Source organism: Rhinopithecus roxellana, chromosome 8 (assembly GCF_007565055.1).
Source record: "Rhinopithecus roxellana isolate Shanxi Qingling chromosome 8, ASM756505v1, whole genome shotgun sequence".
Classification (NCBI taxonomy): domain Eukaryota; kingdom Metazoa; phylum Chordata; class Mammalia; order Primates; family Cercopithecidae; genus Rhinopithecus; species Rhinopithecus roxellana.
The window spans coordinates 143,436,256-143,455,777 of record NC_044556.1 but is presented as its reverse complement, the minus strand read 5'-3'; the positions used below and the strand labels follow the sequence as shown (position 1 = coordinate 143,455,777).

General features: G+C 33.3%; 1 protein-coding gene across 3 annotated transcripts in view; it reads right to left on the bottom strand.

Annotated features, from left to right (window-relative positions):
* Window positions 1-683: 683 nt before the first annotated feature.
* The window catches only part of RO60 (Ro60, Y RNA binding protein), a 29,146-nt gene continuing 10,307 nt past the window's right edge, over window positions 684-19,522 (bottom strand). The window contains exons 3-9 of one of the 3 annotated variants that reach the window (XM_010375549.2): window positions 16,403-16,623; window positions 15,805-15,951; window positions 15,397-15,534; window positions 10,987-11,103; window positions 10,163-10,276; window positions 9,753-9,899; window positions 684-7,879 (exon numbers count right to left, since the gene is read on the bottom strand). In XM_010375549.2, the coding sequence (XP_010373851.1) occupies window positions 7,727-7,879; window positions 9,753-9,899; window positions 10,163-10,276; window positions 10,987-11,103; window positions 15,397-15,534; window positions 15,805-15,951; window positions 16,403-16,623 (1,037 nt within the window). In that variant the 3' untranslated portion in view covers window positions 684-7,726. The remainder of the gene's footprint in view (window positions 7,880-9,752; window positions 9,900-10,162; window positions 10,277-10,986; window positions 11,104-15,396; window positions 15,535-15,804; window positions 15,952-16,402; window positions 16,624-19,522) is intronic. The other 2 variants (XM_010375548.2, XM_030935531.1) reach the window with 2 other exon arrangements.

Here is a 19,522-nt window from a genome sequence, read left to right as displayed (position 1 = left end):
GAAAAAAGGGATTTTCTGTACCTGGATTTTACTGTTAGTATACTAATTAAAAATTACCATTTGAACATCTTTTAAAGTCAAGTTTTCTTGATAAGGTTTAATATTGTTAAAATTTATTAAATCTGGTATCTATAAATATAATTTGTGATCCTTCTTGTACAACTGTTGACTTCATCTTTTATAAGTAGATTTCTGTAAAATCAACCAAATTTTTTGAAGTTTTGGTGAGTATATTCTGATGTAACTTGCTTTCAGTTACTTACAGTTTAGATCTTAGAACTTTTCAGAAAATTTTTATGGGAATTGAGAGAAAAATTTCTGCAAATTGGCACTGAAACAATGTTTTTATTTGCATAGTTGACTTCCTGTGTTTGGATGATAACTTTTGCCAAAGGCAATTTTGAGTAGATTTTTTTCACAAAAGAATCCTATTTTAAAACTTTAAATAATTTGTTTTCATTAAATCTAATCATTTTGTTATAATTGAATTCCATGGGTAAAGAATCTTTAAATTCATATACTTTAATACTTACATAAAATTAGATACATTAAAAGGTCAACATTAATTATCAAAACTTAAATTTTACCTTGTTCAAATACAAAAGATTACTAAAGGCTTTAGGTTTTATAAGGCATATTATAACCTTAAAATTCATATCTTGAAAGAAATAGAAAGACACTTATTTAATGTGCATAGAGTTTATTTGGTACATCTATCAATTTCTACAATAACTGACCAGCAACAGTTCACACAGTGTCCACCTGCACTCCATGTCTAAAATGATTTATTTAGTAGGGTATTTTGCAAGGCTAGAAAGGAGAGAAAGGATTTCACAGTATTGGTGAAAACTGTTTTATCATGAAAGAAATGTAATACATTAATATATTCATTCATTCCCTATTAGAAAACAGCAAAATTACATTGTTAGGTGTATTATTTACAGTGAAAACTTGGAAGACTTGACAAAGCATCAGTTAGTTTATCAACAGACTTAGGAAGCTCCCTGTCCCCTCCCTTCAGGGTCCTTTCCTTGGAAATGAAATAAACTTACATTTTACATATACCGTTAAGCACCAGCTTGACAATTTAAAGTATTCTTTCAGTTTTATAAAATACTCCTGCTTTGAAAGGCAAAGTGAATGTAAAAATGTGAATGTAATTAAACAAGTCACTGGCCTGGAAACTTTTTATTGCAATAGTCTTTATGTTTTACTACTATATTCAGTTCTTGGAATGAATTTGCTTCTAGGTTTGAAACAAAATATTTGCCTTTTGTCTTGAAAAATCCCCTTAAAAAATTATTTTTGGAACTGTACAAATGCATTTTCATTCAGTGTTAAATATGCAACTTGGTCCTAGGATGTCATGTTATAAAGTCCAACTTGTTGGATAACTTGTTATACAAAACAATAAAAAACTTTAAACTATCAAAAAATATTACTGATGTTAACAGTCATGTATATAACACATCAATGTACCTAGATTTTCCAGTTATTGGATGTTTAAATTACTAATGTACAATCAGGTTTTAAAACTTAATACTTAAATTTCCATTCACTATGTAAAATTAAAAGCTCTAAAAGACCCTTTGAGTTCTGTACTTCAGAAACATTAGAACACTATTAAGGCATTAAACAGATCCCAAGGAAAGTAACTAGTATTCCTGAATTACAGAGCAAGTCATATTTTAAGGCAGTCAAAAGGTTCATTTTTTCACTTTAAGGCTCTTGAATACTTAAGTTTATTCTATGTAGACATTATTCTGTGTAATTTAAATATTCATCAGATGGTCAGTTATAGAAATCAAAGCCTTTTTATAAAGCAAATGGACAGTTTAGAACTAGATTGTAATACCCAACTCCCCACTGGTTTTTATAAAAGATGATTCTTATATCTCATCCCTTTGGAAAATTTCATTATCAGAAGCTGGCAATAAAAGGAAAAACATACAACTGAAATACATTACAAAAGTTATGCCTAGTCATGCCATACCAAATATAGAGAGTCCATATTCAGAGTAACAGTGCAACAAAAACACTATGAGTACCATTCATTAATTGTATATTTTAAATCTAATTTGGCTATGTATGGATTCTATATAGTTTACGTTACAAATAAAGCCAAGTTTCAATGTTTGTTGATATAACATTCCATCATTTATATCTGGTAATATTTAAAATACCAAGGTTTTAATTTCATTCACTATCTTTATCCACATATCCATATCCATATCCGAGTGAAACCAGCAGACATGTAGCTAATTTACTATTTCCTTTGTTCAAGCACAGATTCTGATGTCTAACAGTGCATAAATTTAAACAATTTAAAATGAAAAGGTGGCCAGGTGCGGTGGCTCACGCCTGTTCACGCCTGTAATCCCAGCATTTTGGGAGGCTGAGGCAGACAGATCACGAGGTCACATGATTGAGACCAGCCTGACCAACATGGTGAAACCCTGTCTCTACTAAAAATACAAAAACTAGCAGGGCATGGTGGTGCGCGCCTGTAATCCCAACTACCTGAGGGGCTGAGGCAGAATTGCTTGAACCTAGGAAGTGGAGGTTGCAGTGAGCTGAGATCCCACCACTGCACTCCAGCCTGGTGATGGAGTGAGACTGTGTCTCAAAAAAGAAAAGTTAAATATCATTTATGTTCATAAAATTAATGTGGTGCATGGCAGGGCTAAATAAAATAGAAGCAAAGGGAAAAATCTTTTTAGGATGAGAAAATTAGCTTTTGTATATTTTTGTTGTATATATAAATTCATTCTGACTGAAAATAATCATCTTTATTTCCACAATAGAATTTTCTAAGATGTTCTCCACTAGTTTGTTTCTACTACTTTCCAATATAACTTGGTATTTTCAGGGTTTAAGGAATTGTGCCATTTATTATAATTTTATTCAAACAGTATGCTAAACTGCATTATTAGTTTTATACATGAAAAATACTACCTTAGAATTTTAACTTCATAATTTTCAAAAAAGCAAATAAAAAATGTATGAACTAAAAAAAAGCCAAATGTGAATAAGTTATTTACAAGACTTTTTATGCCACAAGCAATGTATATATGCTCAGTGAAATACTTAGTAAACCAAAGATTTTGACAGTGGTCTTTATAATTATGGAAATAAAAGCATTGAGACACCTGCTGTTTTCTGAAAGAGTAATCAGTTAATTATTTTTCAAAGAGTGCTTATATAGTAAGCACTTATCTTTTCAACATAGCTAGATAACATAATTACAAAGGCTGAATAACTGATCTTAAAGGCCACAGAATTTCTGCAAACATCTAATATAAAAGATATACAATATAATTTGATTTGGGGAGAGACTGTATCAATCTACTGATTGTTCCAAGAAGCCTGCCTAGTACTAAGTTGAAAAAGAAAATATGATCTTATACTTGTATGAAACAAAAAGCAATCTGCAAAAGGCTCATCCCAAACTATATGTGGGTGACTTTCCTGTCATTCATTTTATTATCCAGATAGAGAACGACTAGAAAAAGGGGACAGAAATGTAAGAAAGGAATTTTAAAAGAAAAAAAAGAGGTAGATAAGTCATCTTCCAACAAATAAGAGATGAGGAAACAGACATCAAGGAAACACTAAATAAAATCCAAACAGTAAATACAACTAATTTCATCGATTAACATGTCATTTTTTTTCAAATTCTTTCTTATGCATGTTTACATTGATGCTGTAGGACATTTCTCCAGAGGGGATAGTGCCTTAACACCCCAAAACTAGTATGTAAGACTAGAATTTTTCATTTTTGATTACCTACTGTAATAGCATCAGTTACCAAGAAATTTGTTATTTGTGGCTACAATAGGTCAAGTTAAAGTAAGTCCAACAAAACATTACAATGATTTAGCCTTTAGTTATTGTTCAGGTGTAGCTTTACTGTGCTTTTAAAGGTGTTTCTCACTTAACTGTGAGACGTTCAAATTTATTCAAGAATTCTACCTTATCTTTCCAAAACAATTTCACATTGTTTCTGTAAAATCTGAAAAATAAGAAAAAAAAATCCCTGATGAAAATAGTACTTTACTATTTGTAGATTTACTGGTTACTTTAAAAGATTAAGAGAATGTTTGTTGGCTGGGTGCAGTGGCTCATGCCTCTAATCCCAGCACTTTGGGAGGCCAAGGCAGGAAGACCCCTTGAGCCCAGGAGTTCGACACCAGCCTGGGCAACATAGTGAGACCTTGTCTCTACAAGAATTAAAAAAAAAAAAGGCTGGCATGGTAGTGCAGTGCATGCCTGTGTTCCTGGCTACTTGGGAGGATCACTTGAGCTTGGGAGGTCAAGGGTGCAGTGAGCCGTGATCATGCCATTCCAGCCTGGGTGACAGAGGGATAGCCTGTCTCAAAAAAAAAAAAAAAAAAAAAAAAAAAAAGTTTGTTCACACCATTTCCTCACTTAAGAGTATAAGCTTGTTTTACTAGGTCTATCCAAGAAGATCTTAGAGTTGGAATATATTTTTTCTCCCTCTTCAGTAGAGAGCAGTGACTTTTTGGGTAATACTTTAGCTGTGAAAATTTTTCTTCTAAATTTTTCCACTTTGAACAGGAATGTTTTAAAACACTGTTAGGCCTGTTGAGCAGGCTATTTTTCTAAAACATTTTATCTTTCAAAATACATACCCTATTAACAAGGATGTTTTTAACAAAAAAAAAAAAAAAAAAAAAAAGAATTCTAACTTGTATTGCAAGCCCTCTTCCCAGTTTCAATTTTTATGTAAATATTAAATCACTGATTTTTCTATGGTCCAAGCACAGATATGTTACTTTTTAAGGATAAAAAATTCAAATCACTTAGGTTAAATTGGTTGTCTACAGTCACACAGTAAGTTAGATAAAGCAAAGGAGGTTCCAAAGGGTAACAATTCCATTCACTAGCATGTTGCTTCACTAACACTCTCATAAAATAGGTTACTAATAATATAAGTATTAATAAATGGAATTTCCAAGAACTTTAATAAAGGGTGGGATTATAAGATTAGTTTTTGTTTTACTAATTACAACTATATCCTGGAACTATTTACATATTACCTAGGAAATAAAGTTTGTTTATTCTTGTAGGATTGTTTTTAAAAGCAGTGTTTTCCCAAATATTAATTTAACAGTAATCCTAAAAGTAACTCAGGAAATAAAAAACTTATCACTTCAGTACATTTTATTTATAATGAGGTAAACTTTTTGTTTTTTCTCTATGTATGTGGATATATATAGCAACACAGGTTAATTGTGCTTGAGGATTCCTATGAAGTACAAAATTATACATGTTCCCATTCTGTTTCTCTACTCCTAAAGCAATCATGTATATACATTATTTCCTAATAACCCAATAAGGTAAAAGTCTTAAATAATTTTATTTTATCCTCTACTCTTCTGAGACCATGTGTTCCCATGTTGTGGGGAAATAAATTCTGGCACAGGAATGAAGAGACCAAGATGTCTAGGTTATAGTACTTCAAAATCACACTCTTGTCTTGGACTTCAGCTCTCTAACAAAAATTTTAAAATTTGCTTTTAGGTTTCTAAGGTTTCTTCCAGCTCTAATGTGCCATGATTTGAAAAGTTACCTTCTGTGGTAGCTTCTCCTACTTATCCTTTCTTTCTTAAATGTTACCCTAGTCCATTTAATTAGACCTACCTAAATACTTCAGAAAGGTCTTATCCATCCAATCTTGTATCCTTGATGGATTTAATATTAACTCATAGATATATCTGTCTAAAAGTATTATGGAAATAGTACACAACTGAAGGTAATGCATTTTTGTACTATATTCTATTTAACATTTCTATTAGAAATAAAATGATCATGTTACAATTTTAAAGATCTTGGGTTTAAAGAATTCACTATTACGTGATTCTATTAGTTTCTTTAAACTTTAAATTCAATCTGAACATAATATTTTAATGTGTCAAAAGTAGCTAATATATTCAGTTCAATGCTTGACAGGGTTAAAGATGTGAACAACATCAGAAGCAATGCATATCTGAAGTGGGGGTGGGGGTGCTATGATGAGCTTTGCTGAACAAAAATATCTCAGGTAAATTACACTTAAAAACTGATACCAGTTGCCTTGAAGGAATGGGTTCGTATCACAACCAGCATTAATATGTTAAATAAATTTGAAAAGGACATTTTCTTATTCCCAGAGCCCAAATTTCACATAAAACAGAAGAAAATATGTACAGAAATCCTCAGACTACTAAAGTCCCCCTTTCCCAAAAAACATAAAACCTCTGACCCCCAAGCACCTAAAAGGCTATAATTTACATTAACTACAGTTTGACTTTTCATATAACAGCAAGAAGGATCTTACAAACCCTCAGTAAATCTTCATTTTAATATTTAGAGAACAACAGATATGCAAACAGGTTTTATGTGTAAGCTACCTTAGATGACTGTAATAAAATTATGAGCAAAGATAACGGCATTTCAACAGATTGCTTTAATGTTAAACCTCACAATGAAGGATACTTGCTTAAGAAAATAATGTACTTTAGTGTAATGAAAAGTTTCATACATACAAATAATATTGAAAAAAATTCCTAGTGATTGGCTAGCTGGTAATACGCTACTCAAAAAATTGCCTTTCAAACCTGAAGGACCTAGATTGCTTTATTATTTATTTATACTATCAAAGAAGAATATTTTGCCATGAAATGAATAATGGACAAAGAGACAGGCCACTGACCTGTATACAATTTAAAAATATTGACTAAAAAAATAGTTAAAAGTAAAAATTTTTATTTTAAAAGTAAGCAAAAAGCTAAACTGGTTATAGCTGAGATTTTAATTGTTATACTTTGTGAATGAGGGGGAGTTAAGTGCTTGAAACATTTTATGTTATTTTCACTTAAGAGTATGAAAAAGTGTGAGACTACAACTGGCTATGTTATTATAATTCAGAGGAAATCATTATATCATTATCAAGTCACACCCCTTGTGGCAATAAAATATAACAAAGCAAAAAAAAAAAAAAAGCAAACCAAACAGAATTCCTCAGCCAACACAAACTTAGTCTATTCTTAGGGGTTGCCATGATGTTTCTGATTAATGGTAACATGTTCTACAAGTCCAAATAAAACATCAGAAATAAAATATTTTTTTCACTGAATAAGAAAGCTGTTATTTGTGTGATCTTAGTAAAACTCTGACAGGAATTTGTAAAACTCATTCATAATTTAATCAAATGTCTTTTTTTTTTTTTTTTACCCCCTTGGTATAAAAGTTTACAGATGAGTTTCATATTCCATCACAGTTACATGGTCTAGTGCATTTCAGAGTATTTGGACATTATCAAAGCTGTCCTTTCCCAATGGAAACGTTTAAGAAAACGTTAAGCACTTCTCAAGTGACATGATGTGGAATTATACTTTTTGCTCTTACCTCTTTTAAATACACATGTATTATTCAACAAAGCAAAACTATTTTACAGTGTCTATTAACAAAAAGTTCTCTATCAGATAGAGGAAACTACAGTATCCTGAAGCTATTTCCCCAAGAGCTAGTTTAGTAGACAGACCTTTGGGCCCATCTTATTTTTCCTTCTTTTTTTTTTTTTTTTTTCCGGTAAGGTAACTTTCCATTATGCACATACTATACTATCATCATTCATTGGGTGGGGATTAGCTGGGAAGTAGCTGTATATTTTTAGTGAGATCACTGATGGCAATGGATCTCTGGATTGTGCTGCTGCTTACAGTTAAATCATATCTAATGTGAAATTTCGAATTACATCCAAAGCTCCAGTATCAAAGCCACACATATCCAACATGCCTCTATCATCTGGGTCTGCAATGGTAAAACCATTTGATGTCATTCCACAAACAATCAGTTTAGCTGGAATATCCATTTTCTGTAGAAAAAGACCAAAATACGTATTAGAAACATGTATGTAAGGAAACACAAAATACCTCCAAAATTAAATCACTTTAACATTTCTCTACCAGAGCTTTTTAATTACAAAGTCCATTTTTTTGGGGGGAGGGGGAGTCAATCTTTTAAGGCTAGAATATGGGAATTTTAGAAGAATGGACAATAAAATTGTATTAGAATCTGCCTGAAATTTCTACTTCTCTCATCAATTACTTTACTTGTTCTATGGGCTGCAGCATACATTATTGAGCAGCCTAGGCACTTTGTACTTACGAAACCTGTCAGGGTATTAAGGGTGCCAGATATTTTTATCAACATATCAAGTGCTGGGGCAGTGTGTATGAGTATATATAAATATAAGGACATAGCTCTCTGGGATGATCAACTTTTGGCTGATGACTGATATGTGCGATATATACATGTTCCATGTAAGAACTTGTCCTCTACAGCTACATGTAAGATTAAAATAATTGAGTTTTTGAGAAAAACCTACAATTGCTGAATGTATACACGTGAGAAACTACAATGAACTCTTTAAATAATACATCTAACGTAATTGTTAAAACAAATGTAAGAGGTAAGGACTATAACTTACTATGATGTAGATCAGTAATAATTTGCTCAGGTCCACACAGAGTAAGAGAAAGACTTGGGACTCACAACCAAACAGTCTTTACATTCTATCCTAGTTGGGCAGTGCCTCATGGCCGTAATCTCAGTGCTTTGGGAGGCCAGGATTTCAAGTTACAGTAAGCTATGATAGCACCATTGCACTCCAGTGATGGAGATCCCATTTCTTTAAAAAAAAAAAAAAAAAAAAAAAAAAAATTCTATTCCCTCACCTGTAGCTTTCAAACTTAGGCCTGCATCAGAATGCTCCAGAGGGCTTGTTAAAACACAGTCCCAATGTCAGAGTTTCTGATTCAGCAGATCTCTGTTGGGCCTCAGGAATTTGCATTTCTATTAAGGTCGCAGGTGAGGCTAAGACTGCTGGTAGGGAAACCACACTTTGAGAACCACTACTCTTCATCAACAAGTTCTATTTCTACTAGTCACACCAGCCATATTTTAAGTGCTCAAAAGTCCCATGTGACTAGTGGCAACACATATTGGAGAGTGACGATTTATGTCATTTCAGAAAGCTCAACGGGAGTATACTGATTAGAACACAGTTATGTCCATAAAACGTAGAGCATAGATTATAGCTTTAATTTTATGTAATCCTTTTGGAAAACTCACTAATACTTTCAATTTTTCAAGGAGCACACTGAATTATTAAAAAAAACTTACAGCTAAGGTAAAACAAATATTCTGATTATTACCAAAAATACTGTTTGCAAAGGATATTCTTGGTAATGTTTAGCAATGGAAACTGGTTAAATTATATATGTGTAACCAATACTTTTTCTTATTGTAAGTACTGCTGAGTCTATAATGGACATTGGCTCCTATATAAGATACAGAACTATTTGTAGTAACATTTTTTGAAAACCTTAAGTGAATAAGACTCAAGAATGGCCAGGTGTGGTGGCTGTAATCCCAGCACTTTGGGAAGCCGAGGCTGGAGAATCACTTGAGCCTAGGAGTTTGAGACCAGCCTGGGCAACATCGTGAAACCCCATCCCCACAAAAAATTAGGTAGGCATGGTGGCACGCTCCTGTAGTCCCAGCTACTTGAGAGGCTGTGGTGGGACAATCACTTAAACTTGGGAGGTTGAGGTTGCAGTGAGCTATGACTGAGCCACTGCACTCCAGCCTGGGCAATAGAATGAGGTCCTGTCTCAAAAAAAAAAAAAAAAAATCAAGTATTAAAATATTATTTGGGTGAGGAACCATATTAGAATTTGTTTTACCTTTCGATACTCCCTCAGAGCAATAGCAGGATGGACACCTCCAGCAAAGGTCTCATTATCAGTGAATACAATGAAGACATCAGCAGGTGTGTTTGTCTTCTGAGCCCAGATCATTGGAAGAGAGCAATCAGTTCCACCTGCTGGGATCTAATTCAGAACAAAAGCATGAATAAATAAGTAAATAAGTCCTTAAAAATACTAGTTTTTGCAGTCTCATTTTGTTTAGCACCAATATATACAGCCTTCCCAAAGCCTGCATATATATTTTCGGTTTTTGTACTTGTCATGAGAAATTTAAGACAAAAAAATTTTTGTTCTCACAGATTAATACCATACATGACATCAATATAAAATCATTCTACATGTTATGTAAACTTAACTAAGTAAACTTAAAAAACACAGTTTCTTACCTGACTCATAGCCATTAAAACCTGTTGTAAGGTCATATCTGTAGTCACTGGACATGGTACCATTTCATCAGAAAAAGCAACTACGTAAGAATCTTTTTCTGTTCTTGTGACAACCTGAAAAATTCAATGGCAGTAATTTTCAGCAAATTTGGCAGGAAATAACAGTATTTTGAATTTTATCCAACTTCATGTTTAAAAGAAACACTGATGTTTATTTCTTAACTTTTTATTAGTGTGTTTTAGAACTATACAGTAACCGTAGTACAGCTTTCAAAGTACTTTCACAAAAAACTGGCTGTCATGACTATCCTTTGAAGCAAATACAGTAAATATTCTTCTCATTTTATTAGGTAAGAAATAAAGCCCCAGTAAAGAAGCTAAAAAGTTTGCCTGCTATTCATCTGTTTATTATTCACTGACAGTCAAGATAGAACTAAAGTCTCCTAGACACTCTATTAGTTCCCAGATCTTTTAAGTTTCATATCATTAAATAATTTAAGCATTATTTTTAAAATACATTTTAAAAAATTTTTGTCTTTTTTTCATTTTATCTAAGCATTATCTACTTCCTAAAAAATCCATTAATATTTAATCTTTTGTTGTAAAAATTAAAATTTCTATTCTGCTTGTTCTCTAGACATACTTTTTCAACACACTTAACACTTTGGCTTTACACCATTATCTTTAAATATAAAATAAAAAATGTGACAAGCTGAAAGGACAGAAGAAAGTGAAAACGTAATTCTTAATCACTATTTAACTTATAGTTTTGTTCTACAGTAAACATGTTTTTAGAGTGGCAAAATTGTCTTAGGTGTTCTCACCATGCACATTGCTGCAGCAACTGTACTAGCATTGAGTATACTACCCAAAACTCTTTGGTTCATAGAAGCACTGACATCAACAGCTAGTAAGAAACGTTTTCCAGTTGGTTCAACTGTCTACAGAGAAAACAAAACAATCATTAAAAGCATAATAGAAATTATGAGTAGATAAAATTTCTAAATCATATTTACTTATCTTACATTAAAAAGACTATAATAAAAGGCCTTCAGATTTTTGATTTACCAATTGACAACTATTTAAAAATGCTCATCTGGCATAGCAGCTATGATTGAAAATTTAAAAAATAATAATAAAAATGCTTAGCTTTTACAGGTAAAACAAACGAAGAACCTATTCAATAATTTTAGTTAAATAAGTTACCATCCTATTTTTAAAATCTTTCCTCATTGAAGTAAAATCAGAGTTTTTAGTAAGAAATTTTTATTGTGGTAAAATGTAACATAAATTTGACCTTTTTAATCATTTTTAGATGTATAATTCAGTGGCATTAAGCACATTCACAATGTTATATAACTATCACCTCTATCTATTTCTAGAACTTTTTCATCATCCCAAATAGAACTTGTACCAATTAGGTAATAACTCCCCAGTGCCATGTCTCTCCCTAGCCCCTAACAACTTCTATTCCACATTCTGTCTCTATAAATTTGCCTACTGTAGATACCTCATATAATGCAATCATACAATACTTGTCCTTGTTTGTCTGGCTTATTTTACTTACTGTAATCTTTTCAAGATTTATCCATGGTGTACCATGTATCAAATGTAATTCTTTTCTAAGGCTGAATAATATTCCATTATATACCCCACATTTTGCTTATCCATCTGCTGATGAACATTTGGGTTGTTCATCAAAATCAGTTGTATTTCTATATACTAGCAATGAACAATTCAAAAAAGAAAATTAAGAAAATATTTGTTCACAATAGCATCAAAAATAAAAGACGAGAATACATTTAACTCTTGGCTATTGTGAATAATGCTACTGTGAATATTGGTAAACAAATATCTGTTTAATACCTGTTTTCAATTCTTTTGGGTATATACCTAGAAATGGAATTGCTGGATGGTATGGTAATTCTATGTTTAACCTTTTGAGAACTGCCAAATTGTTTTCCACAGGGGCTACACCATTTTACATTCCCACCATACACTATGGTTCCAATTTCTCCACATCTTCCCCAATTCTTGTTTTCTGCTTTTTTGGTATTAGCTATCCAACTAGATGTGAAGTGGTATCACACTGTCATCTTGATTTGCATTTCTCTGACTGTTAATGATGTTGAGTATTTTTCATGTTTTTTTTTGAGATGGAGTTTCGCTCTTGTTGCCCAGGCTGGAGTGCAATGGCACAATCTCAGCTCACTGCAACTTCTGCCTCCTGGGTTCAAGAGATTCTCCTGCCTCAACCTCATGAGTACCTGGGATTACAGGCGCCCGCCACCACATCCAGCTAATTTTTTGTATTTTTTTTTTTTTTTGTAGAGATGGGGTGTCACCATGTTGGCCAGGCTGGTCTCGAACTCCTGACCTCAGGTGATCAACCGATCTCGGCCTCCCAAAGTGCTGGGATTATAGGGCACCTGGCCCTTTTCATATTCTTATTACTCATTTGTATATCATTAGAAAAATGTCTATTCAAGTACTTTGCCCATTTTTAAACTGTGTTGTTTGTACTTTTGCTGAATTTGTAGTTTTCAGTATTCTGGATATTAGGCACTTACCGGATATATGGTCTGCAAATATTTTCTCCCATTGTGTAGATTATCTTTTAGCTTTCTCAATAGTATCCTTTAATACACAAAATTTTTAAGTTTGATGAAGTTCAATTTATTTTTTCTTCTGCTGCCTGTGTTTTTGGTGTTTTCTAGTTTTAGCCCTTAAATTTAGGTCACTGATCCACTTTGAACTAATTCTTGTATTGGTGTAAGATAATGGTCCAACTTCATTCTTTTGTATGTGAATATGCAGTTTTCCCAACACCATTTGTTGAAGATTATCCTTTCCCCAGTGAATCATCTTGGCACCCTCATCAAAAGTTAACTGACATCCTGGTGCAGTGGCTCACGCCTGTAATCCTAGCAGTTTGGGAGGCCAAGGTGGGTGGATCACTTGAGTCAAGGAGTTCAAGACGAGCCTGGCTAACACAGTGAAACCCTGTCCCTACTAAAAATGGAATAAATTAGCTGAGTGTGATGGTGCATGCCTGTAATCCCAGCTACTTGGGAGGCTGAGGCATGAGAATCACTTGAACTCAGGAGGCGGAGGTTGCAGTGAACTGATTGCACCACTGCACTTCAAACTGGGTGGCACAGTGAGACTCTGTCTCAAAAAAAAAAAAAAAGTCAACTGAACATATACGCAAGTTTTTAACTCTGGACTCTCTATTTCATTGGTCTATATGTTTATTCTTTTGCCAGTGCCACACTGTTTCGATTACTGCAGGTCTGTGGTAACTGAAAGAGTTACTGAAGAGTCCTCCAGACTTTGTTCTTTTTTAAAGATTGTTTTGGCTATTTGGGGTCACTTGAAATTTCTTAGGAATTTTAGAATGGGTTTTTCTATTTCTGTAAAACATGCCATTGGGATTTTGAAAGGGATTGCATTAAATCTGTAGATTGGCTGCTTTGGATAGTATTGTCATCTTAACAATATTAAGTCTTCCAATCTGCAAACACAGATGTGTTTCTATTTATTCATGACTTAATTTCTTTTAGCAGTGTTTTGTAGTTCTCAGTGTATAAGTCTTGCAGCTTCTTAAATTTACTCCTGTCTTTTATTTTTTGATGACATTGTAAATGGAAATGTTTTCTTAATTTCTTTTTTTGGATTGTTCATTGCTAGTATATAGAAATACAACTGATTTTTTATGTGTTGGTTTTATACCCTGTAACTTTGTTGAATTCATTTTTTAACTTTAGAGTTTTTGGTGGATTCTTTAGCATTTTTTCTAAATACAAGATCATGGCATCTGAGGATAATTTTACTTCTTTATTTCCAATTGAGATGTCTTTCATTATTTCTTTTCTTGCCTTATTACTAGAACTTCCAATACTATGTGGAATTAAAGTGGAAAAACTGGGCATCCTTGTCTTTTTCTTGATTTTAGGGGAAAACATTACAATCACTCACCATTATGACATTAGCTATGGGGTTTAAACATTTTTGTTTTTTAAATCTCTGGCCTTTATCATGTTGAGGGAGTTAATTTCCTGTTTATATAGTGGTTTTCTTTTTATCACGAAGGAATGTTGAAATTTGTGAAATGCTTTTTCTGCATCAATAAGATGATCATGTGGTTTTTATCACTTCATTCTACTAATGTGATGTATTACATTGATTGGCTGTCATATGTTATACTATCCTTGTATGCCACGGATAAATATCACTTGGTTATGGTATGTAATCCTTTTATTTTGCTGCTGAATTTGGTTGCTAGTATTTTGTTATACAGCAAGACTTTTTAGCTTCTGTCTTTGATGTGAGATTTCCATGACTAAAAACCTCATTTTTTATCAAGACTGATGAGATGTATCTACCAATTAATGGGGAAAACAGAGGACCAAGTCATAGGACCTGATAGGAAGGCAAATTTCTAAAGTTAGTGACACGGGTTGGATTTGTGTCTCCACACAAATCTTACGTTCACTGTAATCCCCAGTGTTGAAGGTGGGACCTGGGGGGAGGCGACTGGATCACGGGGGCAGTCTAATAGCTTAGCACCATATCCCCCCTTCTGCCATGATTGTTGATATGGTTTGGCTGTGTCCCCACCCAAATCTCATCTTGAATTGTAGTTCCCATAATCCCCACGTGTTCAAGGGTGGGATCAAGTAGAGATAACTGAATCATGGGGGTGATTTCCCCTATACTGTTCTTGTGATAGTGAATGAGTTCAGACGAGATCTGAAGGAGCTTCCCCCACTTTTGCTCATCACTTCTTCCTGCCGCCATGTGAAGAAGGATGTGTTTGCTTCCCCTTCTGCCATGATTTTAAGTTTCCCAAGGCATCCTCAGAAGCAAGGCAGTAGCCACTGTGCTTCCTATAAAACCTGTGGAACCATGAGCCAATTAAATCTCTCTTGTTTACAAACTACTCAGTCTCAGGTACTTCTTTATAGCACTGCAAGAACAAAGTAATACAGTTAGTAACTTAAGTTACCAAAATGATCTTAGAATAATTAGTTGCTACCCAAAGGTAAAGAGAAATACTTTACTCATAAACTTACACGATATTAATTATATACCCACCTCATATGAACTAAAAAAAAACAAATGAATACCTAATTAAAAAATGATTAAACTATTAATACTACCTTTAAAATGTATTATTACAAAAGATATTAAGTCTTGAGTCATTTGTTTTAAAACAAAAATCATATCACTACCTTAAATGTTTTATAAAAAGCAGCATCCAATGCTTTCAAAATTTCTTCATCAGGGCGCCACTTCAGTTTTCCTCTCAGCCCATGACCTGTCTTGTAAGTTTCTAATGCGATCAAAATATGAAATGGATGTATACGAGCCTAGAAACAAAACAAAGTATAAGGAAAATTTTAGCAAAAAATAGTGATTATGTATACTCCTTAGATTTTTGTGTTATTGTAGCTAATAACTACATTTCATACAGCAAAGAGAAAAATGAAAATGTATTAAACTTACACTTAAGAGCCATAATGCAATTTGGTATAATGAACATCTCGAAATACCTTAAAAATGCACTGACTACACTTCTAAAATTTAGGAGCCACTTTTTCAGTTAGTAGTAGCTAACGAAGAACACTGATAATGCTTACCTTTTTTAATAGTTTTTCATTACACAGTTTTTCACATACTAAAGATACTTCTGAATTTCCTGGTTCAAGTACTGAATTAGCAGTCATCTTTCCTAGATTCCTTAGTAATGCAGTAAGAGGCATTTCTTGTAACAAAGCCTTCCATACCTATTGCAATAACAGGTAGAAATACCAGGAATTAAGGGAAAATAAATCAGTATAACACAACTATATCAATAAATATTCATAATATAGTCTCAGGCTTTCATCTGGGGTTCAGAGTACTTTCAGAATGAAAATGTCTAAGTCAAAGGCTTATCAAATAAGCTAAGTTTTTTTACTAGAAAAAGGAAGTGAAGTATATTTTATGAAGGAAATGCATAGATGATTTTTTTTTTTAATTAGCAAGGCAGATTTTCTGGAGTGAAACTAACACAAATGCCACCTACATCATGTTGAACATCATGGTAGGTGTTTTAAATAGACATTAATTTCAAGATATATTTTAAATAATTTCTTTTTAGAAGTATAAATATATAGCTACCCCAAGTTTATCCTTTTAGCACCTACAGTAAATTACTCATGTTTAATCACATGCTGTAACATATAATTCACTCACCTCTTTCGACTTTAAGTGATTTGTTAAAAGATGTTCTCTAACTAATCTATGTTCTTCTATTAGATGAATGACTTCTAGCTCATCTCTTGTGCGCTTCACTTTCTCTACAGCCTCCAGATACTTTAACAATTTTTCAGTTTCCACAGAGAGTGCTTTTTCTTTATACAATTCATGAACTTCTTTCCAGCCCTTTGTAATATATTTGGTCACAATTGCAAGTCCTTTAACAAGATAAAGAAATGAAAAAGCATGCAGGATTACCAAGTAAAAAAATAGAACATGTTTCCTCAAAATGCATTCTATAACTAGACACACAAGAGTTAATGCCCTTACACTGGGATGCTGCTTTTCATGATATAACAATTAAGCAAATGGGGTGAATTAATTTTCTTATTCAGTTATTACTATTTAAATATGAGACTTTGGAGTAAAAAAATCTGTATCCTGAGTAATTTTGTTACAGAGGCTTTTCTTTCTTTTCAAAGACACCAGCATTAGAAAGTTTCAGGTCCATAATCTCAGAACAACTCACAAGAGTACAGATGTATCTCAATTAATATTGTATTATATTGTATTATATTAATTATATTCATTTGTCTCTCTTTGCTTTTGAATAAAATATGTATATTTACAAACAGCAGAAGTAAGTAGAAGTGGACAGGTAGGTAGGTTCTTTTACACTGTGTTTTAATAGCTGAGAAGTATTACTGGTCCAAAGAAAAAAAAAAAGAAAAAGAAGAAAACAGTAACTTGTTGATTCCCTCCACAATTTCTTCCAATAGAAGAAAGAGCCTTGGATCGGGCGTGAGAAAATCTGGGTTCTAGGTTCTAGCCTATACTCTGCCAATAAATGGTGGTCTTTCTAGGTCTTAGTTTCACCACTTCTGTAACACAGCAGGGATTGGATTACAACATTAAAATGTCTATGAGGGAAGGGCAAATAAAATAAAGAAATAAAACCAGCACGGTGAGGCCGAGCGCCATGGCTCACACCTGTATTCCTAGTACTTTGGGAGGTCAAGGTGTGTGAATCACCTGAGGTCAGGGGTTCGAGAACAGACTGCCCAACATGGCAAAACTCCGTCTCTACTAAAAATTTAAAAATTAGCTGGCCATGGTGGCGCATGCCTGTAATACCAGCTACTCAGGAGGCTGAGGCAGGAAAATCACTTGAACCCAGGAGGCAGAGGTTGCAGTGCGCCAAGATCACGCCACTGTACTTCAGCCCGGGCAACAGAGTGAGACTCTGTCTCAAAAAAAAAAAAACAAAAAACAAAAAAACAAAACACCACCACAGTGATGTAATAGACAGTTGTGAGGGTGTGGTGACTGAACAGCGTGCGCCCTGACAAGTGGTGTAGCCATGTATCGACTTCGTGCTGCCAAAATAAAAAAAAATTACTTTCAAGAGAAGCCAGAATATGAGTTTTTATGGTTTCTGATTTTTAAAGATGATGACAAAGAATTCATTTTTACCCTAAAATACTGTATAGGCCATATGAAACACATGTCTATGCCAATTGAGCCTATTATGTTATTTTTAAATTCTAAATAACTTGATCAAAAGTTAACACTAACATGCAGGAACTTCTCAAGTATTGTGACTCTTGCTATCTTCCAGATTTTGATACAAAATCATCTTAAATGAGTAAATGTTTCATGTGAGTATATCTTCTATTTTGTTTTTCCAATGAAAATAAAAATTCCTTAAAGCAGTTTTATCCTACCCAGTTCTGTAATTGTGCTGGCCACACAGTGGGTGCACAATAAAAATACCATACCTGATTACTTGAATCACATTTTGACTTGTTTTATCGGTTATAAATACACATTACAGTTAAGATATTAAAATACTATTAATTCTGTTGCTTACAGTTTTTCCAAATTTTTAAACTTCGAAATGCTAGGGATTCTCCATGTCCAATGTGATATTACTATTACTAACATGGTTTCAATTACGAGTTCTGCCCTCGACAGTTTCAAATTAAAGAATCCTATGTGTGGAAGTAAGTTTAGGGAACATGTACTAATTCCTCATTATATAGACCAAAAAAACAAAGCACAGAATAATTATTTTCACAAGTTCAGAAACTGGTCCAATTAGACTAGTAATGGGCAGTCTTTCTCTTAGTCTATAGTACTTGCTCCACACTTCCAAGACACATCTCAACAAATGAATAAATAAAGCTGGATGCCTAAGTCCTTCTTAACGCTGGATCAAATATTTGGATAAAAAATTTAAATGTAAAAAATACTGTTTCTTAACCATGAAAATGTTAGGAAAAAACCACAGATAAATATTTTAGGTTGGAAAAGGCCCTTCTAATCCTAACACAAAACAGAAACCTATGAAGACACTGATAAGTTTGACTACATTAAAATTCCAAACTTTTAGTGTGCCAGAAATGTCCCCCAACCAAAAAAAAAAAAAGACAAAGGAAAAAAAAAGAAGAAAAAATTCATGTACTGTACATAATAATCAACTCCTGTAATATGAACCCCAAGTTCTTAGAACAGTGTCTATCCCTAGTAGGTGCTCAATAAATATTTGCTGAGGGCCAGGCACGGTGGTTCATGCCTGTAATCCCAGCACTTTGGGAGGCCAAGGCAGGCGGATCAACTGATGTCAGGAGTTTGAGACCAGCATTACCAACATGGTGAAATCCTGTCTCTACTAAAAATACAAAATATATATATAATAAATATTTTTATATATAAAAATACAAAAAACATTTCATTTGAAAAATTCCACTTATAATTAAAATGATAAGTTAGGAATTACTGAAGAGATTCTGTACATAAAGATATGTGTGGAAGGGAGAAAGAGAGAACCAAAGTATACTTCTACTATATGTTAGGTGCTGGGACATTTAGTCTCAATAATTGTAAGCTTATTCTCCTTACCCTCCTTTTTAGATGAAGGTACAGAAACTCAGCTTGTTACTTGGCTAGGGCCACAGAACTGAAATGTGAACCCACCCTTCTGAGTGGCTGTCTTTTCAAGTTTCACTTCCGGTTGGAAAAAAAAAAAAGTCAAATTTTGTACATGTTGATTTTTGTGGAACTTCACACTTCAAATTACTCCTGCCCAAGAGTTTTTCTTATTTCTTTCCTTAAAAG